At 40.1% G+C, this 25,287-nt stretch overlaps 1 protein-coding gene across 7 annotated transcripts; it reads left to right on the top strand.

Annotated features, from left to right (window-relative positions):
- Positions 1 to 248: 248 nt before the first annotated feature.
- On the top strand, positions 249 to 15,052 carry samd9l (sterile alpha motif domain containing 9 like). Of its 7 annotated transcripts, none has more exons than XM_052510620.1 (5): positions 249 to 439; positions 544 to 8,229; positions 11,611 to 11,691; positions 13,581 to 13,648; positions 14,010 to 15,052. In XM_052510620.1, exons 1-2 carry the CDS (start codon positions 436 to 438, stop codon positions 5,172 to 5,174), a joined length of 4,635 nt encoding a protein of 1,544 aa, XP_052366580.1. In that variant the 5' UTR covers positions 249 to 435; the 3' UTR covers positions 5,175 to 8,229; positions 11,611 to 11,691; positions 13,581 to 13,648; positions 14,010 to 15,052. The 7 variants fall into 7 exon arrangements, with proteins under 7 accessions (XP_052366580.1, XP_052366575.1, XP_052366578.1 ...); XM_052510615.1 differs by adding an exon at positions 12,406 to 12,556 and having other exon boundaries at positions 12,670 to 15,052; XM_052510618.1 differs by having other exon boundaries at positions 11,611 to 12,556.
- The last annotated feature ends 10,235 nt before the right edge of the window (positions 15,053 to 25,287 follow it).

The following is a 25,287-nucleotide window of genomic DNA, read 5'->3' as shown; positions in this document are numbered from 1 at the left end:
TTTAGAATAAGGCTGTTACTAACAAAATGTGGAAAAAGTCAAAGACATAATTAAACGGTTTTCAAATCTGGCAGAGTGTTTTCAAAATCAATAAAAATTTTATATGCATATATTAACATCTTTAACGTCCGTGAAAAATGTATTTTCAACTTTACTTACAACTGAACTGAAAATGAAATTGGCTCCAACGTGAAATTTTTTTCAAGGTAGTTTTTACTGGGCTGAAAATAAGACATTTTTTTTATATTCACAGCCTACTGAAGGACTTCTTTTGTAGTTTGTTAATTTCAAATATGTTTCACTGAGCAACACACAGTAGAAAAACAAGCAGTGCTATTTTAGATGATGTAGTTGATTGATTAAAAGTTACTATTTTCCTCAGGCTGATTATGCAAGACCCTACACAGCAGTGAGCTCGTAGACTGAAGTGCAATAATGGGTAAGAAATAGTTTGAGATATTGGTGTAATTATGTTTTTATATTCTACTAATACTTCATATAGGTAATAAATCAGTTATTTGATTTTTCTATTATATTCTACAGCAGAGGAACCTGATGAACTTCCTGTTGAAAAATGGACTGACTCCCACGTGAGCTCCTGGTTAAGAGCTATTGGAGTGAAGGAGCAATACATCAAGAAGCTTTATGAGGAAGAGGTAGATGGGAGAATTCTCCTTGTACTGACTGAGGACTATCTGAGAAAAGAGATTGGAATGAAATCAGGACCAGCTCTGTTGATCATCGGAAAGAGAAATGAGCTTATAGACACCAAACAGACAACTCAGGGCAAGGGAAAACCTCAAAGTAGCAACAATAGTGAACAGGAAAGTAAAAGGAAGAAGCAGGGATCAGCTCCCCAGATTCCAGAGACAGATCAAGGTCTTTCAGAGGAAGAGAAACAAACTCATCAAGGACAATCTGTTGAGGACAATGTGTTAACCACGAAGAGAGACTGCAAGCCACGGCCATTTGGCAAAGAAGGCATTGATTTCACATATGTCAAACATAGTGTTCTGCAACCTGAATCTGGTGTATTTGATCTGATATCTCCCTGTCATGAGTATAAGTCATTTGACAATGCTGCCAAATTGGACCGCACAAGACTACAGGCTAAATTTGCCAAAGAGGTTCTCAAATTCGGTACTGGCTGCATGAATATCAGATCTAATGGCACAATACACTTTGGTGTAATGGACAGTAGGGATGATGCAGGCTATGTGCATGGTGAGATAATCGGTGTTCCGGTTTTTGAGAAAGATATATATGTTGATGCATTGGATCACATTGAGAGGAGTTTCTCCTCTCGCTCTGACAGTGAGCATGTGCGACAGTGCATACGCCCACCTCAGTTTATTGAGGTCATGGACATAGAAAAAAGATACGTGGTGGAGGTTGATATTGTTCCCTCCATAAGCATTGTTAAGAACCGAGTGTACTCTGTTCGCCTGCCAAACTTCAAAGAGTCCTCTAACAAGATTGAGCATGAAAAGGAAACAATCTATCGCAGGGTAGGATCAAAAACCGAGCCAGTGAGTGATCAAAATGACTTCTACCAGCGAGTCAGAGACAGAGATGCCCAAAGAGAAGAGGCTGAGCATTGTCGATATGTTAACACCCCGGACATCTGCCAAGACCTCGGAAGGAAACTCACCATGCTGATAACCAGTGGCAAGAAATTCATTGAAAAGGAGAAATGGTACATTCTTGTCACTAACCAGTTCCAACCAGATGACTTGAGCAGCATTGCCTTCTTGCTCAACATGAACATTTTCTGTGTGTTCGATTTTGACCCTGATTCCAAAGTGTCAGGATTCTGCAGTAAATACATTCAGCACCATGCTGCAAATATGCATTTCATGCAGAACTACAAAATCCCAGATGGCATGAGCATTGGAGACTTTGTGAGTCACCTGCATTTGTTTGAGCAAACCAGCTGGATCTTTTGCAATGGACGGAATGACTATCAAGGAAATGAAAGTCCCTCCGGTGAAATGACATGGATCAAAACAAAAATGACACTCCTCAGGGATTCCGTGTCACTGATCTGCAAACAGATTTTGCCAAAAGGCACATTCACTGTGGTCTTCCTTCTCACCTCCCCAGTCGAGAAACCACTCTTGCACACCTTCAATGTATTCTTCACTGACATGGAGGGTCATGATGACATCATCTGTATCTCAGAATCTGAAGACAACTATCAGAAATGGCAACACTTTGCTGAGCTCTCATGTGGAACAGAAACAGTGAACCGCTCCAGTGTTGTTGGGATGAAAATGAGCCATGTGAATGCCACACTTCAACGTATTCAACATGTCACCACTAGAGCAACCAAACATCTGTCTACCCATGTTAAAGGACAGTGCCCTTTTGAGACCCGTGACGAGGAAAGGATGTATTCTCTAGAGATTCTCAGTGTTTACCATTGTGATGAAAGTAGTGATGAATTTATCGAGGCAGAGAAAGAAAACATTGAAAGACAGTTTTACCACGGGGGCAGAGTGAGCTGGATGAATTTTTGGCTTGCAGAGAAGAAGTTTGTGGGGGATGTCATTCAACGGGATGCCTACTGGGACGTCTCAAAACTTCTCAGCGACACTCAGAAGTGGAGTATAGACCAATTAGCTGTGAACAGTATCAACATCTACCATCACCCAGGAAGTGGTGGAAGCACAGTGGCAAGGCAGGTGCTGTGGAACAATAGAAAAGACCTAAGATGTGCTGTTGTGAAACCGTCATACTCTGCAACCATAGTCTCTGAGCATGCTGTTCAACTTAGAGAATACGAAGAAAAAGATTCCCAGAAATGCCTCCCAGTACTCCTGTTGGTTGAGGACTGTGACAAAGAACATCTGGGTGATTTGAAGCATGAGTTAGAGGTTGCAAGCTACACTAAAAAAATTGCGCAAGGAACACTGTGTTTCATTCTGTTGAGCTGCAGACGATCCCATAACCCAGAGAAGATGTGCAAGGACTTGCCATTGCAGAATGTAGCTGTCACTCACAAACTATCAAAAGAAGAGAAGAGACAGTTTGCTGGGAAAAGGCAGAAGCTTGAAGAACAGTACCAGCCAGAATTCATCTTGACATTCGTCTTGATGAGTGAAGAATTTGAGCACAAGAAGATTGTCAAGTATGTTGAACAATTTGTGAAACATCTGCTGCAAGGCATTGACCATGGATCTGTTGTCACTCGCCTCATTCGTTATGTGGCATTGCTGAACACATATGTTCAGAACTCCTTCATTTCCCAGTCCCACTGTGAATCTCTGCTAGCTCTAACTATTCACATGGATAGGTTTCGCCAGCATATGTTTGAGAGATCACTGAGTGAGCCGGCCAAACTCGTCTTCATACACCTGAGAGATGACAGAACATATATTGAATCAATCCGAATCATTCATCCATTTGTAGCAAAGGAAATTCTCCAGCAGCTTTTGGGTGACCACCAGCAAGGTCAAGGGACTCAAGGCAGATTAGCAATGGATCTTCTTCATGAGGATGTGCTTTTCGAACACAGGTTTGGAAAAGAGGATTACTTGAAGTTTCTGCGAGACCTGTTCATGAAGCGTTGCAGAATAAGCAAAGGTGATGAATCTGACAGCTTTTTTTCTCCACTCATTGAGCATGTGAGTAAAAATGATGGCCCTGACAGAGCAATTGAGCTTCTCAGAGAGGCATATAAACGTTTCAACAAAGATCCATTCTTTGCTCAGCAGCTTGCCCGTCTGAACTACAGACACAACAAATTTGAAGAGGCAGAACAGTGGGCAGAAATAGCAGGCAAAAAGATGCCTAACAACTCCTACATCCTGAACACCAAAGGTCAGGTCTACAGGAGCTGGTTCAATGCCAAGTGTAAAGCAATAGAGAATGTCCCAAAGACCGTAGAAAACACAGCAGACGCAGTAGAAACTGCACTGAAAGCTATGGAATGCTTCCAAGAATGTGAGCAGGCCGCAATCGCAGACCATAACTCCATGAACAATTCAGGCTTTTTTGCAGCTGTTGAAGTCGGATTCAGCTTGTTAAAGCTAATTTCCTCACTGCGTGTGTTTTCAAACAAGGCACATGGTCATTCAGAAAGTTTGAAGTACTTTCTCACAGACCATGTTCCTGAAGAAGTCAAGGAACCCTGGGAATGTTTTCACAGCAAACTGAAGAACCTGCAAACTACTCTGCACGAATCCCTTGATTGGATCTCAGAAGACCTGAGTTACTTTCAAGCTGACATTGGTGCGGATGAGGAGGAGACTATTGAAAGTTCTGAGATGAAGATATTCAATCCCATGAAGTGGTTAGTGAGACAGTCCTCTGAATATGGGAAGTACTTCAGTGACTTTTCACTCAGCACTGCCCAAAAAACATCAGAGTCCAACCTAGTCCAAACTCCTTTCACAAAACGCATGATAATCTATCGCCTTGGTGGTGGAAATATAACCACAATCTTATCCCTCTTGACTGACCAGAAGGATAAAGACCAAGTGAAAGTGCTGGAAGATATCATATGTCTGTATCCTACCAACCCTCTGAGGGTGAGGATGGATCAGATGGATCTGGTCAATTACATAGCATCTCACATTGCCCTAAGCTGCATTTCTACTCTGTCTCCAAAACTGGCTACTCTCAAAGATCTTCAGAAACTTAGTCAGCAATTTCCTAAAGAGAAACAGAAATGCCTTTCAAGTGCTCTTTTCTTACTCACATTGCTGTTTTGGCCAGAAGAGCATGACACGGATCAAGACAAAGAGAGCAAATATGACATTGTACAGTCAGCTGTTGAATTCCTGAAAAGAAGCTACTGGACCAAAATGAAGGATATTCCACAGCGAAAAAGGAGGATTTACACTCATTTTTTCCTGGGGAATGGAACTGGATGGGAGAAGATTGTCCACAAAAGCAAAGTTGAAATGACCACAAAGCTCCTCTCTGTGTCAGTGAAAAGAATGAAGTGGTTTCGTGGGGAAATGTGGACAACACCAGTGATCACAAAGCTGTTTAAGCGTGTCTCTGGCTGGACAGAAGATGGAACCGTCTACCTTGTGGGTCCTAAAAAGAAGTTCACTATCCATCCACTGTATGCAGCGTCAGTTCCCTATGGCAATGAAAATGTCACATTCTACTTGGGCTTCACATTCAGAGGACCTGTTGCATACAACATCACTGTGAAAAAGTAAGGTCGCAATAGAAGGTAGAGAGGCCAGTTAGACAGATGCTGCCAGACAAGGCAGCCTGTTATTGAATATCTCTTTTTGTACACTTTGTCAACACTTTGGACCAACAAAAATGTATGTACAGAACTTTTACAACACCAATATATTTAATGGTTTTGGTTGTTGAAAATGTGTTTTCAGTTTGTCAGAAGACTATGACTGTAATGCTTCTGATCACAGAATGTAGCCTACATACATGGCTATTGTGTATATATGTTTGAATAAGTTATTTAAAGCAAGTGGAGTCCATTTGGACCGACAATATTAAAGGAATTTGTTGTGAACTTGTGCAGATATGAGATGTCTTTTTTTGTTTCATTCTTAAAGAACATGGTATATTTTTATATTATAACTTATCTTATTCATCAAGCCTGTGTAATATTATATGTATTGTTACCAAACAGTCATCTATTATGGCTAATCAACCGGGTACTTTTCTCATACATTTTTTAAAATAGTTTACCCTGTGAAATGGCCCCCTCTATAACATTTTCAAATTCTATGAATTTTTATATATTTTCTTCTAACCAGTTTCAATATCATGTTGCCTTTTCTGTATGATGAGTGACTAGTGCAAAGATGGAGTTTGTTTTCATTGTGTTATTAAAATACTCATCTATTAAAGTTTTCATAACTTTATTGGTTTGTTTTGAATGATTATTGTGTGTGTTTCCTATAACAAAATCAGTTACCATATGGGAACAATGCAAAACACATACAGTTGTTAATAGTTTGCCTATGAATATGTAGTACCACATAAAAGTAATTATTCATTCTGTCATTAAACTTAGCTATACAGCAAGGCTGCATCTTTTCCTTCATACTAGTAGTCAAATATTTTCCTCAATATGTGGCATGCAGATAAAATATAGTAGATGTATGACCAATCAGATCAAATATAGTAGATGTATGGCCAATCAGATCAAATATAGTAGATGTATGGCCAATCAGATCAAATATAGTAGATGTATGGCCAATCAGATCAAATATAGTAGATGTATGGCCAATCAGATCAAATATAGTAGATGTATGACCAATCAGATCAAATATAGTAGATGTATGACCAATCAGATCAAATATAGTAGATGTATGACCAATCAGATCAAATATAGTAGATGTATGGCCAATCAGATCAAATATAGTAGATGTATGGCCAATCAGATCAAATATAGTAGATGTATGGCCAATCAGATCAAATATAGTAGATGTATGGCCAATCAGATCAAATATAGTAGATGTATGACCAATCAGATCAAATATAGTAGATGTATGGCCAATCAGATCAAATATAGTAGATGTATGGCCAATCAGATCAAATATAGTAGATGTATGGCCAATCAGATCAAATATAGTAGATGTATGGCCAATCAGATCAAATATAGTAGATGTATGACCAATCAGATCAAATATAGTAGATGTATGGCCAATCAGATCAAATATAGTAGATGTATGGCCAATCAGATCAAATATAGTAGATGTATGGCCAATCAGATCAAATATAGTAGATGTATGGCCAATCAGATCAAATATAGTAGATGTATGACCAATCAGATCAAATATAGTAGGTGGCCAATCATTGTGGTCAATTATTAACACCATATGTATGTTAATTTCATCACTCAGCACACTTCAGATAAGATGCACACTGCTCAAACGAATGATACAGTTTTCTTGTCCTATGTTATTTTACTGTAATTGCACATGATAACGGCATGCTTAGTTGCTCTCACAACAGGAGTCAACTGTATTTCACAATCCACTGCATTGTTGTCAGGATGTGCAGTAACAGTTACAGATCACTACATAGTGAAGCACAGTGTTCCTATTTGACCTTCAGCATTTCAGGGACCTTTGTTATGGAGAAAGACTTCGAACTGCTGCTCTCAATCCGTATATGTATATGATTCCACCAGAGAAAGTGGAAGACCTTCCTCAAAATGTGTTTTTATTATGCCACCAACTTGCTGTAATAAGGGACGATTATGCCTATCTGTTGTGGTAGGGTATAATTAATACCCAACATATTTATGTTCAGAATATAAAATAGTTACAGAGTCCACCTGGGTTGAGTTTGACTTTACAGAATGCTCAGATGCAAATACTGGATAGACATACTGTATATTATACTGTATATATATGTAGAACAGACATGGTTCTCTGTCATGTAAAATGGGGAATGATGCCAGTTCTATACAAGACATGTCTACCATGTTCAGATCATTCCACCCTCCTGAGCGTGGCCCTAGAGACCTCAAGGAAAGATGATGGATGAATAAAGATCTCCCACTCAGGCCGTTTGCCATTGAAAATAATTGTCACAGTTCCGGTCGGCTTAAGGGGTGGCTTTCCCATAGGGAACAATGCATTAGCAGCTGGGTCTGGTCTGCTATGTTTATTGACTGGACATGAACCTGAAAAAAAGGAATGAGTGAGTTCTCTCGCTTCCTCTTCCGTCTCTGACCTGAAGGCCATGTACAGCAAAGTAGGACTCATCTCTTGGCAGTATAGTATCGTCCTCCTAAGGCCAGCAGATGCAGGACAGGCAGTGATACAGGGCAGTACTCTCTAGTGCTATCTGAACCCTTAGATATCCTTTCATGAAGGGGTTTCTGAAATGAGTATTCATCAGCAGAATAGTAGACTGAAATAAAGAATCTAAATTGTATCATCATTTCAAACATGCTTTTCTCAATGTCTATAGAAACTTGTTGACTTATTCTGGTTATCGATTTTCATTGAATATGGCCTTATGGTCTGCTGTTTTATGTACAGTAGCTACTCTACAGCACACTGTACATCTGTAGTGTACATCTGTTTTCTCTCTCATACTGTTTCTACCTTTCTTATCTACATTCTACATTCCCTACAACAGTAAATCACACCCTGCGTTGTTAGTGGTACTGGTAGACCTGAACTTCTCAGCCACACCTCTAACCCATCCCACTTTCAGAGGAAGTATATCCTCATTCGGTGTACAAGCTATCAACATCAGCGGGAGCAGAATAAGTTATCTGGTACCGTAAGTAGTATCCCATTATTCTATTAATACTGTATACATTGTGATTTTGGCAAGGTTTATCAGACTTTTAGAAGGGTCAAGCATATGGTTATATGTGAAATTGGATAGAATACCACTCTTATAGGACAGGATTGTACTGGATGTTTCATGGGTGTAGTCAGCTAACGACTAGTTTTGAGCAGAAAACCTCATGAGAGCTAATAACATGAACGAAAAATAGATCTCGAGACAAAATGTAAACATTGATGAAAGTAGTTTAGTGAGAGGATAAAGGACGGAGGCACTAAGTAGAGTTTGGTTTGTGATTTGTAGACTTTTTAAATATATTTTTATTTTTATTTCACCTTTATTTAACCAGGTAGGCAAGTTGAGAACAATATCTCATTTACAACTGCGACCTGGCCAAGATAAAGCAAAGCAGTTTGACACATATAACAACACAGAGTTACACATGGAGTAAAACAAACATACAGTCAATAATACAGTAGAAAAATAAGTCTATATACAATGTGAGCAAATGAGGTGAGATAAGGGAGGTAAAGGCAATAAATAGGCCATGGTGGCGAAGTAAATACAATATTGCAATTAAAACAATGGAATGGTAGATTTAACAGTAGATGAGTGTGCAAAGTAGAAATACTGGGGTGCAAAGGAGCAAAATAAATAAATACAGTAGGGGAAGAGGTAGTTGTTTGGGCTATTTATAGATGGGCTATGTACAGGTGCAGTGATCTGTGAGCTCCTCTGACAGCTGGTGCTTAAAGCTAGTGAGGGAGGTAAGTGTTGAGATTTTTGTAGTTTGTTCCAGTCATTGGCAGCAGAGAACTGGAAGGAGAGGCGGCCAAAGGGGGAATTGGCTTTGGGGTGACAAGTGAGATATACCTGCTGGAACGCGTGGGTGCAGCTATGGTGACCAGCGAGCAGAGATAAGGCGGGACTTTACCTAGCAGGGTCTTGTAGATGAACTGGAGCCAGTGGGTTTGGCGTTGAGTATGAAGCGAGGGCCAGCCAACGAGAGCGTACGGGTCGCAGTCACGGGTAGTATATGGGGCTTTGGTGACAGAACGGATGGCACTGTGATAGACTGCATCCAATTTATTGAGTAGGGTGTTGGAGGCTATTTTTTAAATGACATCGCCAAAGTCGAGGATCGGTAAGATTGTCAGTTTTACATTTGGCAGCATGAGTGAAGGATGCTTTGTTGCGAAATAGGAAGCCAATTCTAGATTTAACTTTGGATTGGAGATGTTTTATGTGAGTCTGGAAGGAGTTTACAGTCTAACCAGACACCTAGGTATTTGTAGTTGTCCACATACTCTAAGTCAGAAACATCCAGAGTAGTGATGCTGGAAGGGCGGGCAGGGGCAGGCAGCAATCGGTTGAACAGCATGCACTTAGTTTTACTTGCATTTAAGAGCAGTTGGAGGCTACGGAAGGAGAGTTGTATGGTATTGAAGCTCGTCTAGAGGGTTGTTAACACAGTGTCCAAAGAAGGGCCAGAAGTATACAGAATGGTGTCGTCTGCGTAGAGGTGGATCAGAGACTCACCAGCTGCAAGAGCGACATCATTGATATATACAGAGAAGAGAGTCGGCCCAAGAATTGAACCCTGTGGCACCCCCATAGAGACTGCCAGAGGCCCAGCCAACAGGCCCTCAGATTTGACACATTGAACTCTGTCGGAGAAGTAGTTGGTGATCCAGGCGAGGCAGTCATTTGAGAAACCAAGGCTATTGAGTCTGCCGATGAGGATGTGGTGATTGACAGAGTCAAAATCCTTGGCCAGGTCAATGAATTGTCTTTCAGTATTGTCTTTTATGATATCGTTTAGGACCTTGAGCATGGCTGAGGTGCACCCATGACCAGCTCTGAAACCAGATTGCATAGCAGAGAAGGTACGGTGGGATTCGAAATGGTCGATGATCTGTTTGTTAACTTGTCTTTCAAAGAATTTAGAAAGGCAGGTAGATATATAGATATAGGTCTGTAGCAGTTTGGGTCAAGAGTGTGTCCCCCTTTGAAGAGGGGGATGACCGTAGCTGCTTCCCAATCTTTGAGAATCTCAGACGACACGAAAGAGAGGTTGAACAGGCTAGTAATAGGGGTTGCAACAATTTCGGCAGATCATTTTTGAAAGAAAGGGTCCAGATTGTCTAGCCCGGCTGATTTGTGGGGGTCCAGATTTGCAGCTCTTTCAGAACATCAGCTTACTGGATTTGGGAGAAGGAGAAATGGGGAAGGCATGGGCGAGTTGCTGTGGGGGTTGCAGTGCTGTTGACCGGGGTAGGGGTGGCCAGGTGGAAAGCATGGCCAGCTGTAGAAAAATGCTTATTGAAATTCTCAATTATAGGGGATTTATTGGTGGTGACAGTGTTTCCTATCCTCAGTGCAGTGGGCAGCTGGGAGGAGGTGCTCTTATTCTCCATGGACTTTACAATGTCCCAGAACTTTTTTGAGTTTGTGTTGCAGGAAGCAAATTTCTGCTTGAAAAAGCTAGCCTTGGCTTTTCTAACTGCCTGTGTATATTGGTTTCTAACTTCCCTAAAAGTTGCATTTTACGGGGGCTGTTCGATGCTATTGCAGAACACCACAGGATGTTTTTGTGTTGGTTAAGGGCAGTCAGGTCTGGAGAGAACCAAGGGCTATATGTGTTCCTGGTTCTAAATGTCTGTGTTCACAGTGCATGGAGCCCAGGGTGGCAGGTAGCCTAGTGGTTAGAGTGTTGGACTAGTAACCGAAAAGTTGTGAGATTGAATCCCTGAGCTGACGAGGTAAAAATCCCCTGAATAAGGCAGTTAACCCACTGTTCCTAGGCAGTCATTGAAAATAAGAATTTGTTCTTAACTGACGTGAACTAAAGGTAAAAAGACCCACAATGGCAGTTGTTCCTGAGCTGCTGCTGGCCACTCTGAATGATTTGGGTAAAGCAGTGCAGAATACATTTATGTGAAGGCGTAGAAGGTTTCCCTCAATGCATCCCAGTGAGCCGGCTGGAGTACCCTGGCAGAAAGGACACTGTCAATAAGATGGTGGGGACCTACCAACCTGAGGAAGCTGTGAAGATTACACTGGAGATCCTGAGGAAGATGAACCAGAACCAACTAGCTGAAACGTTAAAAAATATATATTTAAGGGTGATGAGAAATACGGTCTTTGCTAAATTACTGGCCTAACACTCTTAACCACCTCTTTTTAGGGAATTTATGAAATATCATTATTTATCCTGTAGAATTAGAAAGATTATCTCAAAGTAAACTTTTCGAGAGTTATATTACAGTAACTTGCTTTGAATGAACTTAATCTACCATATTTTCTACTATAATGTTTTTATCTACCATCTCTCTGTCTCTATGTGTCTCTCTCGCTCTCTCTCCCCCCTAGATGGCCCTATTGGAGCTCTAGGAGATGGTTTTAACATGGAAGCATCTTCTTCAGGGAGATCTACAGGACGTTTTCAGCCAGGTGTTGTATTTGATCATTTCTCTCTCAGGTCCTCTTTAGGCTTCTTATCTTTATTGACAATAATAAAATGTATGGTTTATATCCACCATTGTGGATATGGTAGTTCTCAATGACATGATTTTGTGCGTCATATGCAGTCAAGTTGATCATTATTAGCAATCTTGATAAAGATTAGCAAAAAAAAACTACAATACTATAATATATAAATATGTAATATAAAATAAACCATACAAATACTGAGCTATATGGTAAGTAAAAATGAGGAAATGTTATACTAATACAATTGTTTAGAGAAATATATATTTTTAACAAGTAATACAAAAAAAAAAATCTAAAAAAGATATGGGTCAAAATGATTGTTTTCAATACTCCATCACCCTCCCTTTGAGAGGATAATTACACTGTTACACTGAGCCTTAATCTAAAATGTTTTACGAGATTGGAGAACACGTTCTGAGAGATCTTAGACCATTCCTCCATTCAGAATCTTTCCAGGTCCTTGATATAATTTGCCTGCCCTTATGGACTACCCTCTTGAATTCAAACCACGGGATACTGATATGGCCATTGCACAATGTTGATTTTGTGATTATATTGATTAGTGCTTGGGGTTATTGTCTTTTTGGTATTGTAAGCCTCCTGGCAGAGACAACCAGGTTTTTGGCTAAAAATGTCCTGGTACTTGGTAAAGTTCATGATGCCGTTGACCTTAAGGGCCCCAGGACCAGTGGAAGCAAATCATCTTACTGGGATGAGTAAGCAGTTAGCGGACAGCAGACAAAGCTACAGCATGAGGTCGGGAGCTCTTGGCACCATGGGCTGGAATGCCCCAGAGGTTCTGGATGACAGCAGGAAAGTAAACCCTGTGAGTGGCTCCTGATCTTTACACTGGACCAGAGAACTGTTCAAGTCATTACAGATTCAGAGATAATCCAGAAAGAAATGTGATGAAATGGGCTAATTGGCATTTCCTTACAGGAGTTAAACAGGATTGGCCCATTGCTCAAAGGAACAGTTCACCCTAAAATCAAAGTTGAACTTCTGTTGTGGAGATCAAGCTACAGTATATTACACATACGTACATAAGAAAGATAGGCACCATCTACACAACCATGGTGTGGGATGTGGACTATGCTCGACATTAGACCACTTTTGGGGATAAAAGATGAACCACTTTCCATCCTTAAGTTTATGCCAGTAAAGTCATATTATATATATATTTTTTAAATGTGATGGAACCAGGAAATTTCTGTACAATTTTATGATTGCCAATAGATCATTTGTTCGTTGGACATGGTGGGATCTTTTTGTGTCTGTAAAATGAATTCTGTGAGAAATGGCATTGGAAACGGCTTCATGCTCAAATATTGATATAATAACCATCATACTGAAGTAAACTTGGAGTCACACACATTCAACTTCTGAGTTTTATTCGGTACATGAAAACTTAAGTGAAAAAGTACATTTTGTGTACACTATGTCATCACACTGATTTTTATCCACAGATTTATATCCTTAACTAGTTTTATCTTCAACATATTTGCTTACTAAATATGCTACCTGTATATGAAATAAATGTTGAGACAGATTAAGTTCACTGTGACTGTTGCATTCATGAGTTTTTAACTTGCACTATATAGTAATTTTCCTATTTAGCTCGTTGGTATGTTTTAGTTTTCATGCCTTGTGGAGAACTAGTCGGCTGAAGATTTCCTGACAGGTAGACTATATTTATAGGATAAATAACTTTAAACCAGGACATTGTGAGGTATTTCAATCTTGCTGCATTATGAGACTTGACGAGGGGATTGGTGTGTTTTACAGGTTTTAGAATAAATTATTAGAATGTACTGTGTGGAATACTCATTGAATGTATTTTCTCTTGCCAGATCTATGTAAATTCTGGTTGTATAAAGGAGGGTCTGTCAGAGATCTTCTCTGTGCCATAAGAAACAAGGTATGGGTGTCTTTCCAGCTAAATGGAACAACAATACTTTTATGATGTACTATTTATGGCTGGAGGGAAGGAGTGACAGAATTATAATTTGATGTAACAGTGTATGTATAACCTTCTCTGTGCAACAGCCTCATATGTGTGTTTACCTAATTAAAGATGGACGTTTATATTAATCGCTTTTCTTTTGTCCCCCTCCTATAGAAGCACTCTGATTAAATGTTCTCTTACCTCCCCTCCCTAAGGCATAACTGTTGTTTTCTACCAAACAAAACTTACAGTGCTCAGACAAGGGAAGGGCAACTTCTTTGACAGCTCTGTGATTTGGGCAGGACTGAAATTATGCCTTAACTTTATTCCACAGCGCTCACTCTTCACTACACAGACAGGACAGAGCCCCCCAGGTGCTGCTTTGTTCTTAGCCTACAATGCATTTAAACACAGTGATGGTGTTGCTTATTTTTTTGAGGTGAGTTGAAAACATGATTTACTTATGTATTTAGACAGTAGCAGCTCTTTGGCATTAAAGCAATTACGCACACACACACCCCGTGCCCAAGGCCACAGAGCCACTGCAGACGCTGTGGCTCTGTCCTGTACTGGTGAGGACCAGGCCTGCATTGCCTGGGAGCCGCCGACAGGGGGGAGCAGCAAAACAAACCAGGCTCAGAATGTATCCGTCCTCAAGGTCCCCCGAAGCATCAAGAAGCCAGGGTGGAAATGAACTAGTTTAGGCCGTACTGTGTAGTACAGAGATAATATTTTATTTTCACTAGAATCTCTCCTAATGTTAAGTATTTTGAGGTATTTAAGTATTGTACATATTATCTTGCATAACCGGTTTACATATTACATTGACTCTGTACTGGTACACCCTGTATATAGCCTCGCTATTGTTATTTTACTGCTGCTCTTTAATTATTTGTTACTTTTATTTTTTACTTATCTATTTTTTACTGAACACTTATTTTTCTTAAACCCTCATTGTTGGTTAAGGACTTGTTTAAGTAAGCATTTCACTGAAAGGTGAAATGTTGTATTTGGTGCATGTAACAAATAACATTTGATTTGATGTGTTGGGCACAAAATACTTGGCAAAGCAAAAGGGAGGAATTATTGTGTTGATGTTTTTGGAAGACTTAAGTTGATAATTGTCACGTGTGCTCCCTCTCCGGCCTCGAGGCCACCAGACTGCTCGTTATGGCACACATCTGTCACCATCATTACACGCATCAGCGCATTATGACACTCACCTGGACTCCATCACCTCCTTGATTACCTGCCATATCTATGTATGTCATTCCCTTTGGTTCCTTCCCCAGGTGTCATTGTTTCAGTTCCATGTCTGTGTGTTGTTCAAGGTTCTTATTATGTTTTATTTATTGATTAAATCACTCACTCCCTGAACTTGCTTCCTGACTCTCAGTGCACATCGTTACACAATGGTAGTTTTATTGTGCAATGTTCCCTCAGTGAGCCTATTTGCTGTAAAGAGGTGTATATTTGTGTATAGGTGATGACTTGATCATTGATAAATCTTGGGATGTGGCCATTGTGCCTTTTAAAATAAAACGGTGTTATGTATGTGAGCTCTGTGAGTGTAGACTTCTCTGAAATTGTTTTGCTTACTGCTGCAGATGCTGTTAGTGACAGCTTTTCTCTCTTGAATCAAGACTATTTGAGTGCCTGTCTTCCTGTGCAGGCGAGGACAGATGACAAAGGTGTTTGAAATATCAGGTTGTGTTTTTAAAGCAGGGCGTCACCCAAAGTGCGTAACTCTTGTTTTCTACCAAGCGAAACTTACAGTGCAAAAAGATAAGGGAAGGGCAACTTATTTGACAGCCATGTGATTTTCTTTATTCCACAGCTCTCACTCTTCATTTAAACACAGTGATACAGTGTTGCTTATTTGTTTAGGTGAGTTAACATTAATTACTCATGTATTTAGACAGATATTCCAAGGGGTGTTTGAACTGAACACTGGTAAAAGCATAATGTGTTTATCTTTTCTACTTTTATCGTGTCTCTGTTAGCGTTGTGCTGTACATCAGACACAAAGAAATGTGATCTGATTGTGTTTTTATTGCAGGGCATCACCCAAAGTCTTGTTTGCTTGATCGCTGACACCCCAGAGCTGTGTTGAATACTCTAACCGTACCATGTGTGACGTGAATTGAGTATAAAGTATGCTTATTGGTCATTGTATGGATATAATTAGTATGCCAAAAGTTCACGGATGTCGTTCTAATTTCGCAAAATATGAAATATACACGCAGAGTACACTATTTCCAAAGATGTTCTATCAGTGCTATTTCTGTACTTTAGGGCCATAATGTAATTCTTCAGGAAATGGGCGTGGCTTCACATCGTTTTCAAATGGCGAAAAATATGCAGGCGAAGTACGAGTGCAGGCAGATACAAACGCATTGCTTTAACTAATTATGAGAAATGTATAGAAATTGTTGGGTAATGTAAAAAAAATACCTTGCACGTTATGTTATGCCAGGTCGCAATTGTAAATGAGAACTTGTTCTCAACTTGCCTACCTGGTTAAATAAAGGTGGGGGGGAAAAAAAATGTTGGCTGACAATTTGTTAGCTATGCTGTCCTCACGAACCACATAACATATCATTACATCAGTATGTACCGGTATGTTAGTAGCTAGCTACCTAACGTTAGTTGGCTACTTATAACATCAAACTTGCCAGTATATTAACTATAGGCTAACTACCCAACGTTTATTGACTTCATTATTCCCGTCCTTCTTAGTTTAGCTAAATGGTATAGTCGACAGCTAAATGGTGCTGTCAACTCCGATTCCAGAGCATCCGAACGCAGAATAATGACTTTAGGAGCGCTCAACACCAGATGAATATGGCCGGTGTCAGTAAATGTCGGCAAAAAAAAGCATAATTAAATTGTTGACAGCAGTGACAGTTGGTCACTAAAGCTCTGGATGGGCGGCAGGGTAGCCTAGTGGTTAGAGCGTTGGACTAGTAGAGCTGACAAGGTACAAATCTGTCGTTCTGTCCCTGAACCGTCATTGAAAATAAGAATTTGTTCTTAACTGACTTGCCTAGTAAAATAAAGGTATGTCAGTTCTGTTAGGGTGAGTAGTTGTTACTTTTATTTTTTATTTGTAGCCAAACTAGGTTACCTGGGGTGGCAGGTAGCCCAGTGATTAGAGCGTTGGACTAGTAACCGAAAGGTTGCAAGATCGAATCCCTTGTCTGACAAGGTAAAAATGTCGTTCTAAAGGATATTAGAAGGGTGAGCCGGTTAAGGATCGATTCAGACAAGGTGTTAAAATTGTACGACAAGCGACAGTTTATTCCGAGTGAGAATATCTGGTACACGTAAATACGGCTCTCCCATTCGCTCGCACAGAACAGCAGGAAAAGAGAAAGAGTGAACCGGTACAATACAATTTATACAAAACAGAAAGTAGGTTGATTCTGGAAGTTCGATTCTTCGGATTGGTTCACACTGGAGGTAGTCTTCTTGCATTGGCTCAGCTGGGCCGTCCGTCACTCTAGAATCCCGCCGTCACACAATGTTCAGCTAAAGGGGAAATTTGGTGTGTGCGCTGGCCTAGCAGTTATGGGTGTGTGTGCGTGAGTTATCCTGTAGAGGGCCCCACAGGCTTTACTGTGAGTTGTAGCCATGTATTTAGCAGTAGGCTGATCACTTGCATAAGAAAATAGCAATTCTTTACAAAACCCTCTCTTCACGTCTCACCAGAGACGTGACACAACCTAACTAGATCCAGACACAAAGAGAAACTTCTCCCAAAGGGACTATGAAATAAGGCACGGTATTAAACTGGTATAGATATATATGTATTACCATCATGTTCTCCATTCAATCCCACTATGTACTAAGTTGGCTACCAGCCACCTAGGAACTTACAACCCTCATTTTAACAGAGCGGAGAACATCTCAAAATAAAAGTAAAATGATTGTCCACATAATCCAACTTTTTCCAGCAGGAAAAAGCTGTGATTCCCTCTCTTCACATCTCCTAAGAGATATAGTCCAGATACATTACTTCAAGCAAAAACGAAAACATAATCCAAAAAGGAAAAATACCTTGTTTAGGCTGTCTATACGGAAATGGCCCACAAAGAAAAATAATTTCCCCCTCTTCCCATCCCAGATGGGACACGACATCCAATGGAGAAGCTTAATCAATAAAAGCAACTGGATCCCCCTCCTAAAATGGCTGCAAAAACTGAAAGATGGGTCTCATGCTCCATACCGTTATCTCGCACCTGGCTCCTGTTATCTAACAAAAAGACCGTCACTCATTAACCTTTATTTCAGCAGTCATAGCATTTCATGAAAATAATAAAAAGTTTATTATTAATAACAAGTGATATATGCCTTTGTTTCCCCCTTTTGTCACCCACAAGGGTGTCACTTATCAAAAACAGGATAAAACTTTATTGTTATTGACATGTAAGATGTAGGATAAAACTTTGGTCATGGAAAACAGAGTAAAGAATTATTAGAAACCATCTGGTCCTCTCAGCTACTCCTATCCTGTACCAGGTGGGCTCCTTGCCACCCAGGGACTCCAAACCCAGCATACCATGTGTCATCCTCAGTCAGTCCCATCCTCCCCTGAAAGCATGCTTCAGTATCGGCATCGCCAACTGGAGCATCAAACAAAAGGCATCATGCCTGAAGCCTTCACCACATCTGTAACAGACTTCTTAAAACACGGTATGATGCAAGCAGCATATCACATCAATAACAAATAATACAAGAATTAGGGTCAGAAATCCAGTAACCATCATACCAGTGTACTTACCAAACCAGGCCAAGAGAACAGACTCCTCCACCCCCCCTGTGGACCTCATCTTAGCAGATAGTGCATCAAGCCCGCCTTAGATTGTGAAGTTTAAAAACTATCATCTGGACTGGTATTATTAGGAATATATGTGCAACATTGTTTACCGAACATCTTGCAGACGTCCCCTGACTGGCAAGAAGCATATTCAAGGCAAGTCTATTCTGTCTGGAAACCCCAAATGTGGCCTCAAGCTGTTCAGACATACTAGTGAGTGCATCACGGGAGTAATTCACAAAACGCTGTTGATTATAGTAGATCTAATTAATCCATGCAGTCTGTCCAGCATCCACCATGGCTGGACCCATAGTAGGTAGTAAGTGCCAGAGTCCATCATTCCTACCCAAGGCCTGAAACTCATGAGGAATCCCCACTGGCACTCCCAACAGGTTAGTGTGTATGTCAACTACATCCTCTGTCCATGGAGCACTACTACATCTGTCTCCCATGGGATGGAATGTTTTCAGGTCCCCTGGTTACAGAACTCAGCAGCTGTTCAGCAACAACATCAACAATGGTCTGTGGAATTATCAAACTGGTCAGACCACACGTACCTTGCCATTCTCCTCTAAGAATGGGTCTCAGCACTTTTGCTCCACTCATCCAACATACATCAGCCAGACCACTAGTTTGGTTTAGGCCTGTAACTGGCCAAGTGGAATTAATGGTTATGTTACTCCTGCAATCAGCTTCAGGCAATCTCCCATAATCAATGCCATTACCTGTACCCGTGATGCACTCGTAATTGCCCCCATATGCCTCAACACCCCAAATGGCCCGATGAGGAGGTACTGCAGGAAACACAAGGCTCAAAGAGGAACAGAGGGTTGAATTGGGCTTAACCTGGTAAAAACTTCTCAAAATACACAACCACCCCCTCCTTCTCCTACAGCAAATGGGTGTGTAGCCAGAACAGGTCTATCATGACTACAAATAATACAGTCTTTCTTCTCAGGGTTTTAGCTGTGTACCTCATATAAGACAGCCACAAATTGTCCCTACTATCAAAACCAGTCTCAGTTTCTAATTGATCCATAGCCGAATAGTCTCTAACATTAATTACCTGAATGGTATTTTTAACACAGTGGTGGTAGAGGAGTGTGTCCGGTTACCTCTGGTCTTGGCAGTACCCTAATAGAAAACACACCCATCATGTCTGTCCTCGTCCTTTGTAGTCCGAGGGTGTGAGTTCCTGCATCAGAGAGCTTAATAGTTTTGATGGCTAGTAGGATTTCATCACCTTTACAAAGTTCAACATTGCTCCCAGGTTTCCCCATATCATGGAAAACCTATCCACCCTTGTGGGATCCCCCATGCTATAAGGATACCCTCTTCTCCAATCCTAGAACTGTCCGAAGTCGGTTATCATGTAATCTCTACTCTAACTTCTTGTCTACCCAGATCTAGGGATTTCTTATGCTTATTTTGGAACAAAATACACATCACTTAGCCAGAGCCAGACACATCTTCACTTCTATGAACAAAAACAGGGGTGATAGGTAGGGTTACTTCATTCGAGAGTTGGCCCCGGAATTCTGTTAATTCCAGTTCTTCTCCCGAACTCTGTTTATTGTCCGACAGTGAAAAAATGTCTTACCCTTCTGACGTGCTATATGAATCTGGGTAGCTCTTTCAGCTAGCTGTCACCAGGGTCTCCTATGGTCCCCAAGCCTCTGGGACTGGATTGAGTGACTTCACCTGTAGTTCACCTGTAATGCATAAAATCCTGGACATACAGGCTTGGTTAACAAACAATTTCTCATATGTTTTATCTGATTATATCTTTAACTTCTATTCCCAATTGTTAGCTTACATTTTTTTTTTTTTTAGTTTCTTATCCAATAAGCCCCATCCTATCCTAGACCACAATTTACCCATCCCCCTTTGATACCTGACTCTGCCCAGGTATCAACCTTACCTACTCTAAATACTGACTTAGGTAAGATTAGTATATTATCCTTATTTCTGACATCATGAAGGAGCCCCTTTTAGTTTTCCACATGTCCAATTCTCCTTGGGCGTCAATCCAGTACCAATTCCCTGTCAAGTTTCTTATCTACTTAAGAACTATCTGCGCTACTTATATATTTTCTTAAATATATTTTAAATTTAAACCTTTTCTCTCATATTTCTCAAATACCACTAAGCTTCTAACTGTTTCACTTTATCCAAAATCATGTCTATGAGTGTCAATCTCTAAAGTCCTTACATTTCCTTAATCAACCTAACAATAATCCTAAATCATCACAGATGTCCTATATACCTGTTAAATTTAATACTATTTTTTTTTTTTTTTTTTTTTTTTTAAACCCCTAATGGTCAAAAAAAAATCAAAACAAATGCTTATCATATCAAAATCCTTCCTTCAAGGACTCTCAGTATTCTATCTGACAATAACATGAATTTAATATATGTTGCAGAGTGCAGAATTCCTTGTCTACAGTGATTTATCACCCCTAAGAACTGAAACTTATTTTTCTATGTAATTCCCTGCCCTTTTGGCTTAATATATATCCTATCCTAACCTAAACTCCTTTATAATGAATTTACCTTAAAACTAGTACTCAATATGACCACATTCATTATACCAATGACTCTCCCCCAAGGCTGATCAGACCTTAGAAGACAGTCATGATAAGGTCCATGAGTCAACCCACCCTTTTATAGTCAAGTTCTATACTACACTAGACATTAAAAAACCCTTTATCCTTAAAATCCAAATTCACTTGTGTAATTTAAAACTCATAAAATAAAAACTCATAAAGTTCCATATTTGAGCGTGTTCTTTAAAATACCTTTGCACCAAAACAAATAGTCCTAACAAATCTTTTATGTGTATATATTTGCAAACCTTAATGATTAATCAAAACTTCCAGGCCTTTCCAATTTGGTCGTTTATGGCCTCATTCTCCCCAAGATTATAATCCCTGATATTTAATAAAAAATAACGTATTTTCCCTTGGCTCCTTCAACTCACATTTACATCTCAATAAAACAAAACACCATCTGCGTGTTCCTCAAGGAAAAACAACTTGCCCCTGTTACGTATGTCTACGTATCAAGGGAAATGTACAAATAACCAAATTCAACCTCGCTAGTTTACCGAAACATGTACAATTATGTTTTACCATAGAGGTTGCTTTTCACCATTAATACCCTGACACCGTTCCACATAATGGAAACAGTGCTCAAATTCACTGGTGCTATTCAAACGATCAAACCAAGAATCAACAACCATCAGAATCCACCATCACGATGTTTTATGACTCAGACATCCAATCCCTCTCTCTCACGGCCCAATTACAGTCCAAATAAACGCCACAAATCAATGATACCCACCCAGCGAATCAGCTGCTAGTTTTTAGCATCTTTCCTGACGATTTACATACTCCTTTTAAAGGACACTAACCATTTTCTCTGTCACCCCCAGTCAAGACATCATTTCCGTGGCGACGGAAACCTCGCGAGTGATGTCATCAACAAGCGCTCAATCTTGACTTATTTCGCAACGATTTTCAACTCATTGTAAATAATGGTTGGCTGTCTGCAACAACAGTATTTCGGGTTCGATAAACCAAACCTAATTTATCACATCTGTTGAATCCTGAATTAGAGTTTACAACATCAATCAACATCTCTCAATTCGCTAATCTTATAAAAACATTTCGATGGACACAAATCTATCGTAATTGTTCCCCCGTTATTATTCAGAATTAATTTGATTTAAGTTACTGTCTCGTCTTTGAATTAGCATTTTAATTACGACTCTTTTCCCAATGTATTATTCCCAACAAATCATTTAGTGAACAGACATCGCCTTGCATCAAAATCTCCGTTCTTATATTAAGTTGAATGAATTAGTCTTTCAATTTGAACCAAACAAACTATTTAAAACGTTCAGTTTATATCTTATACCAATACTAGTGACTATAACTTTCTCTGCAAAACAATTAGTTTAATTAAAACCAAAAACTCAGACATATATAACTACTCTTTACACCTCAGCTGGGAACCGAACCCCGGCCTCCCACGTGGCAGGCGAGAACTCTACCACTGAACCACCAATGCTATGGAACTGAGATTCTCCGCAAATAGACCCAATTTTCAGTTATCTGCATTTGTTACTCCGGCATCTGAACAAAAGAAAATAGCACTAATTTAAACGCCCAAAGTTTTCCCTCAATTAGGATTCTCATTAATCTCGCTCCCTTCGTATCTGACCCTTCTTTCTTAAATACGTGAATTTTGTTCTTTTCTGCCTCTCTCTCTTAACCCACATTCCATTGTTTTCAGCTGAACTGCGGATGGCGGTTCCCCTCCTAAATGACCTTCCTGTGTCCATTTTAGCTTTAATCCCTCCCAAACTTTCTTCATGTGCTTCCATTGTTTCTTTCCCCCTGATCTATATTCTATTTTTTTTGTTCTAGGAACTCATTAAACCTCAGCTTTGGAGTATTGAGGGTCGCCATTGTGAATTTTTAATCGTGATTTTATTTAATTCAATCGGAATTTAATCGTAGTTTTAATCGGAATTCTCTCCTTCTATCTGAATATAGTTAGCATATACTTCGCCCGACGTTGATTAATACCCACGATGTACTCGAAGAGACACTGCTGCACGTGCTCTGTCTTATCTCTGAGCTTCTCCTTTGTATGTTTTAGTTCGAGAAAAACGCATGGGTCGGTATGGGATTTGTGGAGCGCACAACCAAGGGATCTATTCAACTATTTAGTCTCAATAAAATATTATATTCAGATATTATTTCAATTATACATCAGTCATTTTGTTCCTGATTATACATTTAAATTTGAGCGATTCTATAGCAATCTCTTTAGGCAATATCAACAGGAATGAAAAAAGCGAAAATCAGTGTTTTAGCCCGGCGGCTGTCAATCAAGTTTGCACGGTCATTCGACTACTGAGGTGGCCTTGTCTATCAGCACGTGTGCATAATAGCCCAGTTACGTATCCCCACCTAGCGGTTTACTCCGCGACAAACGTTTCTCTCAATTTAATTTCCCCGGTCTCAAAATCATGGAACGCAAACTCTGGTTAATATGTTTTCTCAATACTACAGTCATTCATACGAAATTCACATAGAATTTCCAACATTCATAATCGTGTCCTTTACATGTTAAAACACAGCCTCTGCTTTCCCTCACCTCTATACACAACCCAATATATATATAATTAGGACAGTTTTCTATGCAGATTTCAGAACAAACAGGGTCCCGAAGGAATTTAACATATTGGTCAATCACAATTCACTCATTCCTATTAAAATAACTCAGTACAGGCCAATTAATAAAATTCTATAACAACTGTCAGAACACAGAAGTCATAGGTACATACAACATGGAAGTTTACATACAACACAGAATTTTCGGACAACATAAAAGTTTACATACAACATATACGTTTCGGATTTACCCAACAACCCTTCTTGAGTTCTCTCTCTCTCTCTGTCTCTCAAACCATCAACAATCTTAATGGAGACGATTACAACCACATTACATTTTAATATGAACAGTTACAAATACACGTTATCTCCCTGACCCCTATCAGCTTATTTTGGACCTGTTTATCAGACTGGACTTCGACCGAGTCGCGGGCTCGGCGCCAGGTTTAATGAATAGTGATTAGCTATCCCCTTACTGATATCAATCCCTAATCTATATCGTGCTGACCCCTATCAGGATTAATACAAATGTCCGACCCCTATCAGTGGATCTCATCAGACTGGACTTCGACCGAGTCGCGGGACAAAATTACAATTTTTCCCCTCGGCGCCAGGTTTAATGAATAGTAATTAGCTATTCCCTTACTGATCTCTATCCCTGACCCCTATCGGAACTAAACCAGGCCTCAAAAGTGATCCCTCATCATTGAAAGCTATCAGACTGTGCTGACCGGGTCACGGGACAAAATTACAATTTATCCCCTCGGCGCCAGATTTAATGAATAGTAATTAGCTATCCCCTTACTGATATCTCATCAATGATTTAATCACCCGGCCGTCGCCGGTTTGTACCACATATGTTCACTTCACTGTACTTTCAACTTGTCAGCAAATTATAAATTTACACAAGAATTCATACTTACTCGGAAATACTGATCAAAATTTAGACAGACTATACGACAATATGCAAAGTTTGATTTAACAGGTTTTGCTTACCTTGTTTATGGTGCACCTTTTAGATCAGTTTCCCGAGTTGAGCAGAATTGTTGTCCTCCCCCGAATTTCTTTCACCCGTCTTCCTACAACCGTCCTTCCGTCACTCTCCTTCTCACACCCAAATCAACTCACTTCGACCGGACCGTTATTAAACCATCCTCTGCTACCAAGTTCTGTTGATAAAAGGATATTAGAAGGTTGAGCCGGTTAAGGATCGATTCAGACAAGGTGTTAAAATTGTACGACAAGCGACAGTTTATTCAGAGTGAGAATATCTGGTACACGTAAATACGGCTCTCCCATTCGCTCGCACAGAACAGCAGGAAAAGAGAAAGAGTGAACCGTTACAATACAATTTATACAAAACAGAAAGTAGGTTGATTCTGGAAGTTCGATTCTTCGGATTGGTTCACACTGGAGGTAGTCTTCTTGCATTGGCTCAGCTGGGCCGTCCGTCACTCTAGAATCCCGCCGTCACACAATGTTCAGCTAAAGGGGAAATTTGGTGTGTGCGCTGGCCTAGCAGTTATGGGTGTGTGTGCGTGAGTTATCCTGTAGAGGCCCCACAGGCTTTACTGTGAGTTGTAGCCATGTATTTAGCAGTAGGCTGATCA

The sequence above is a fragment of the Oncorhynchus keta genome, unplaced genomic scaffold, assembly GCF_023373465.1.
Source record: "Oncorhynchus keta strain PuntledgeMale-10-30-2019 unplaced genomic scaffold, Oket_V2 Un_contig_5912_pilon_pilon, whole genome shotgun sequence".
In the NCBI taxonomy this organism is placed as follows: domain Eukaryota; kingdom Metazoa; phylum Chordata; class Actinopteri; order Salmoniformes; family Salmonidae; genus Oncorhynchus; species Oncorhynchus keta.
This window is presented reverse-complemented; position numbering and strand designations above follow the sequence as displayed.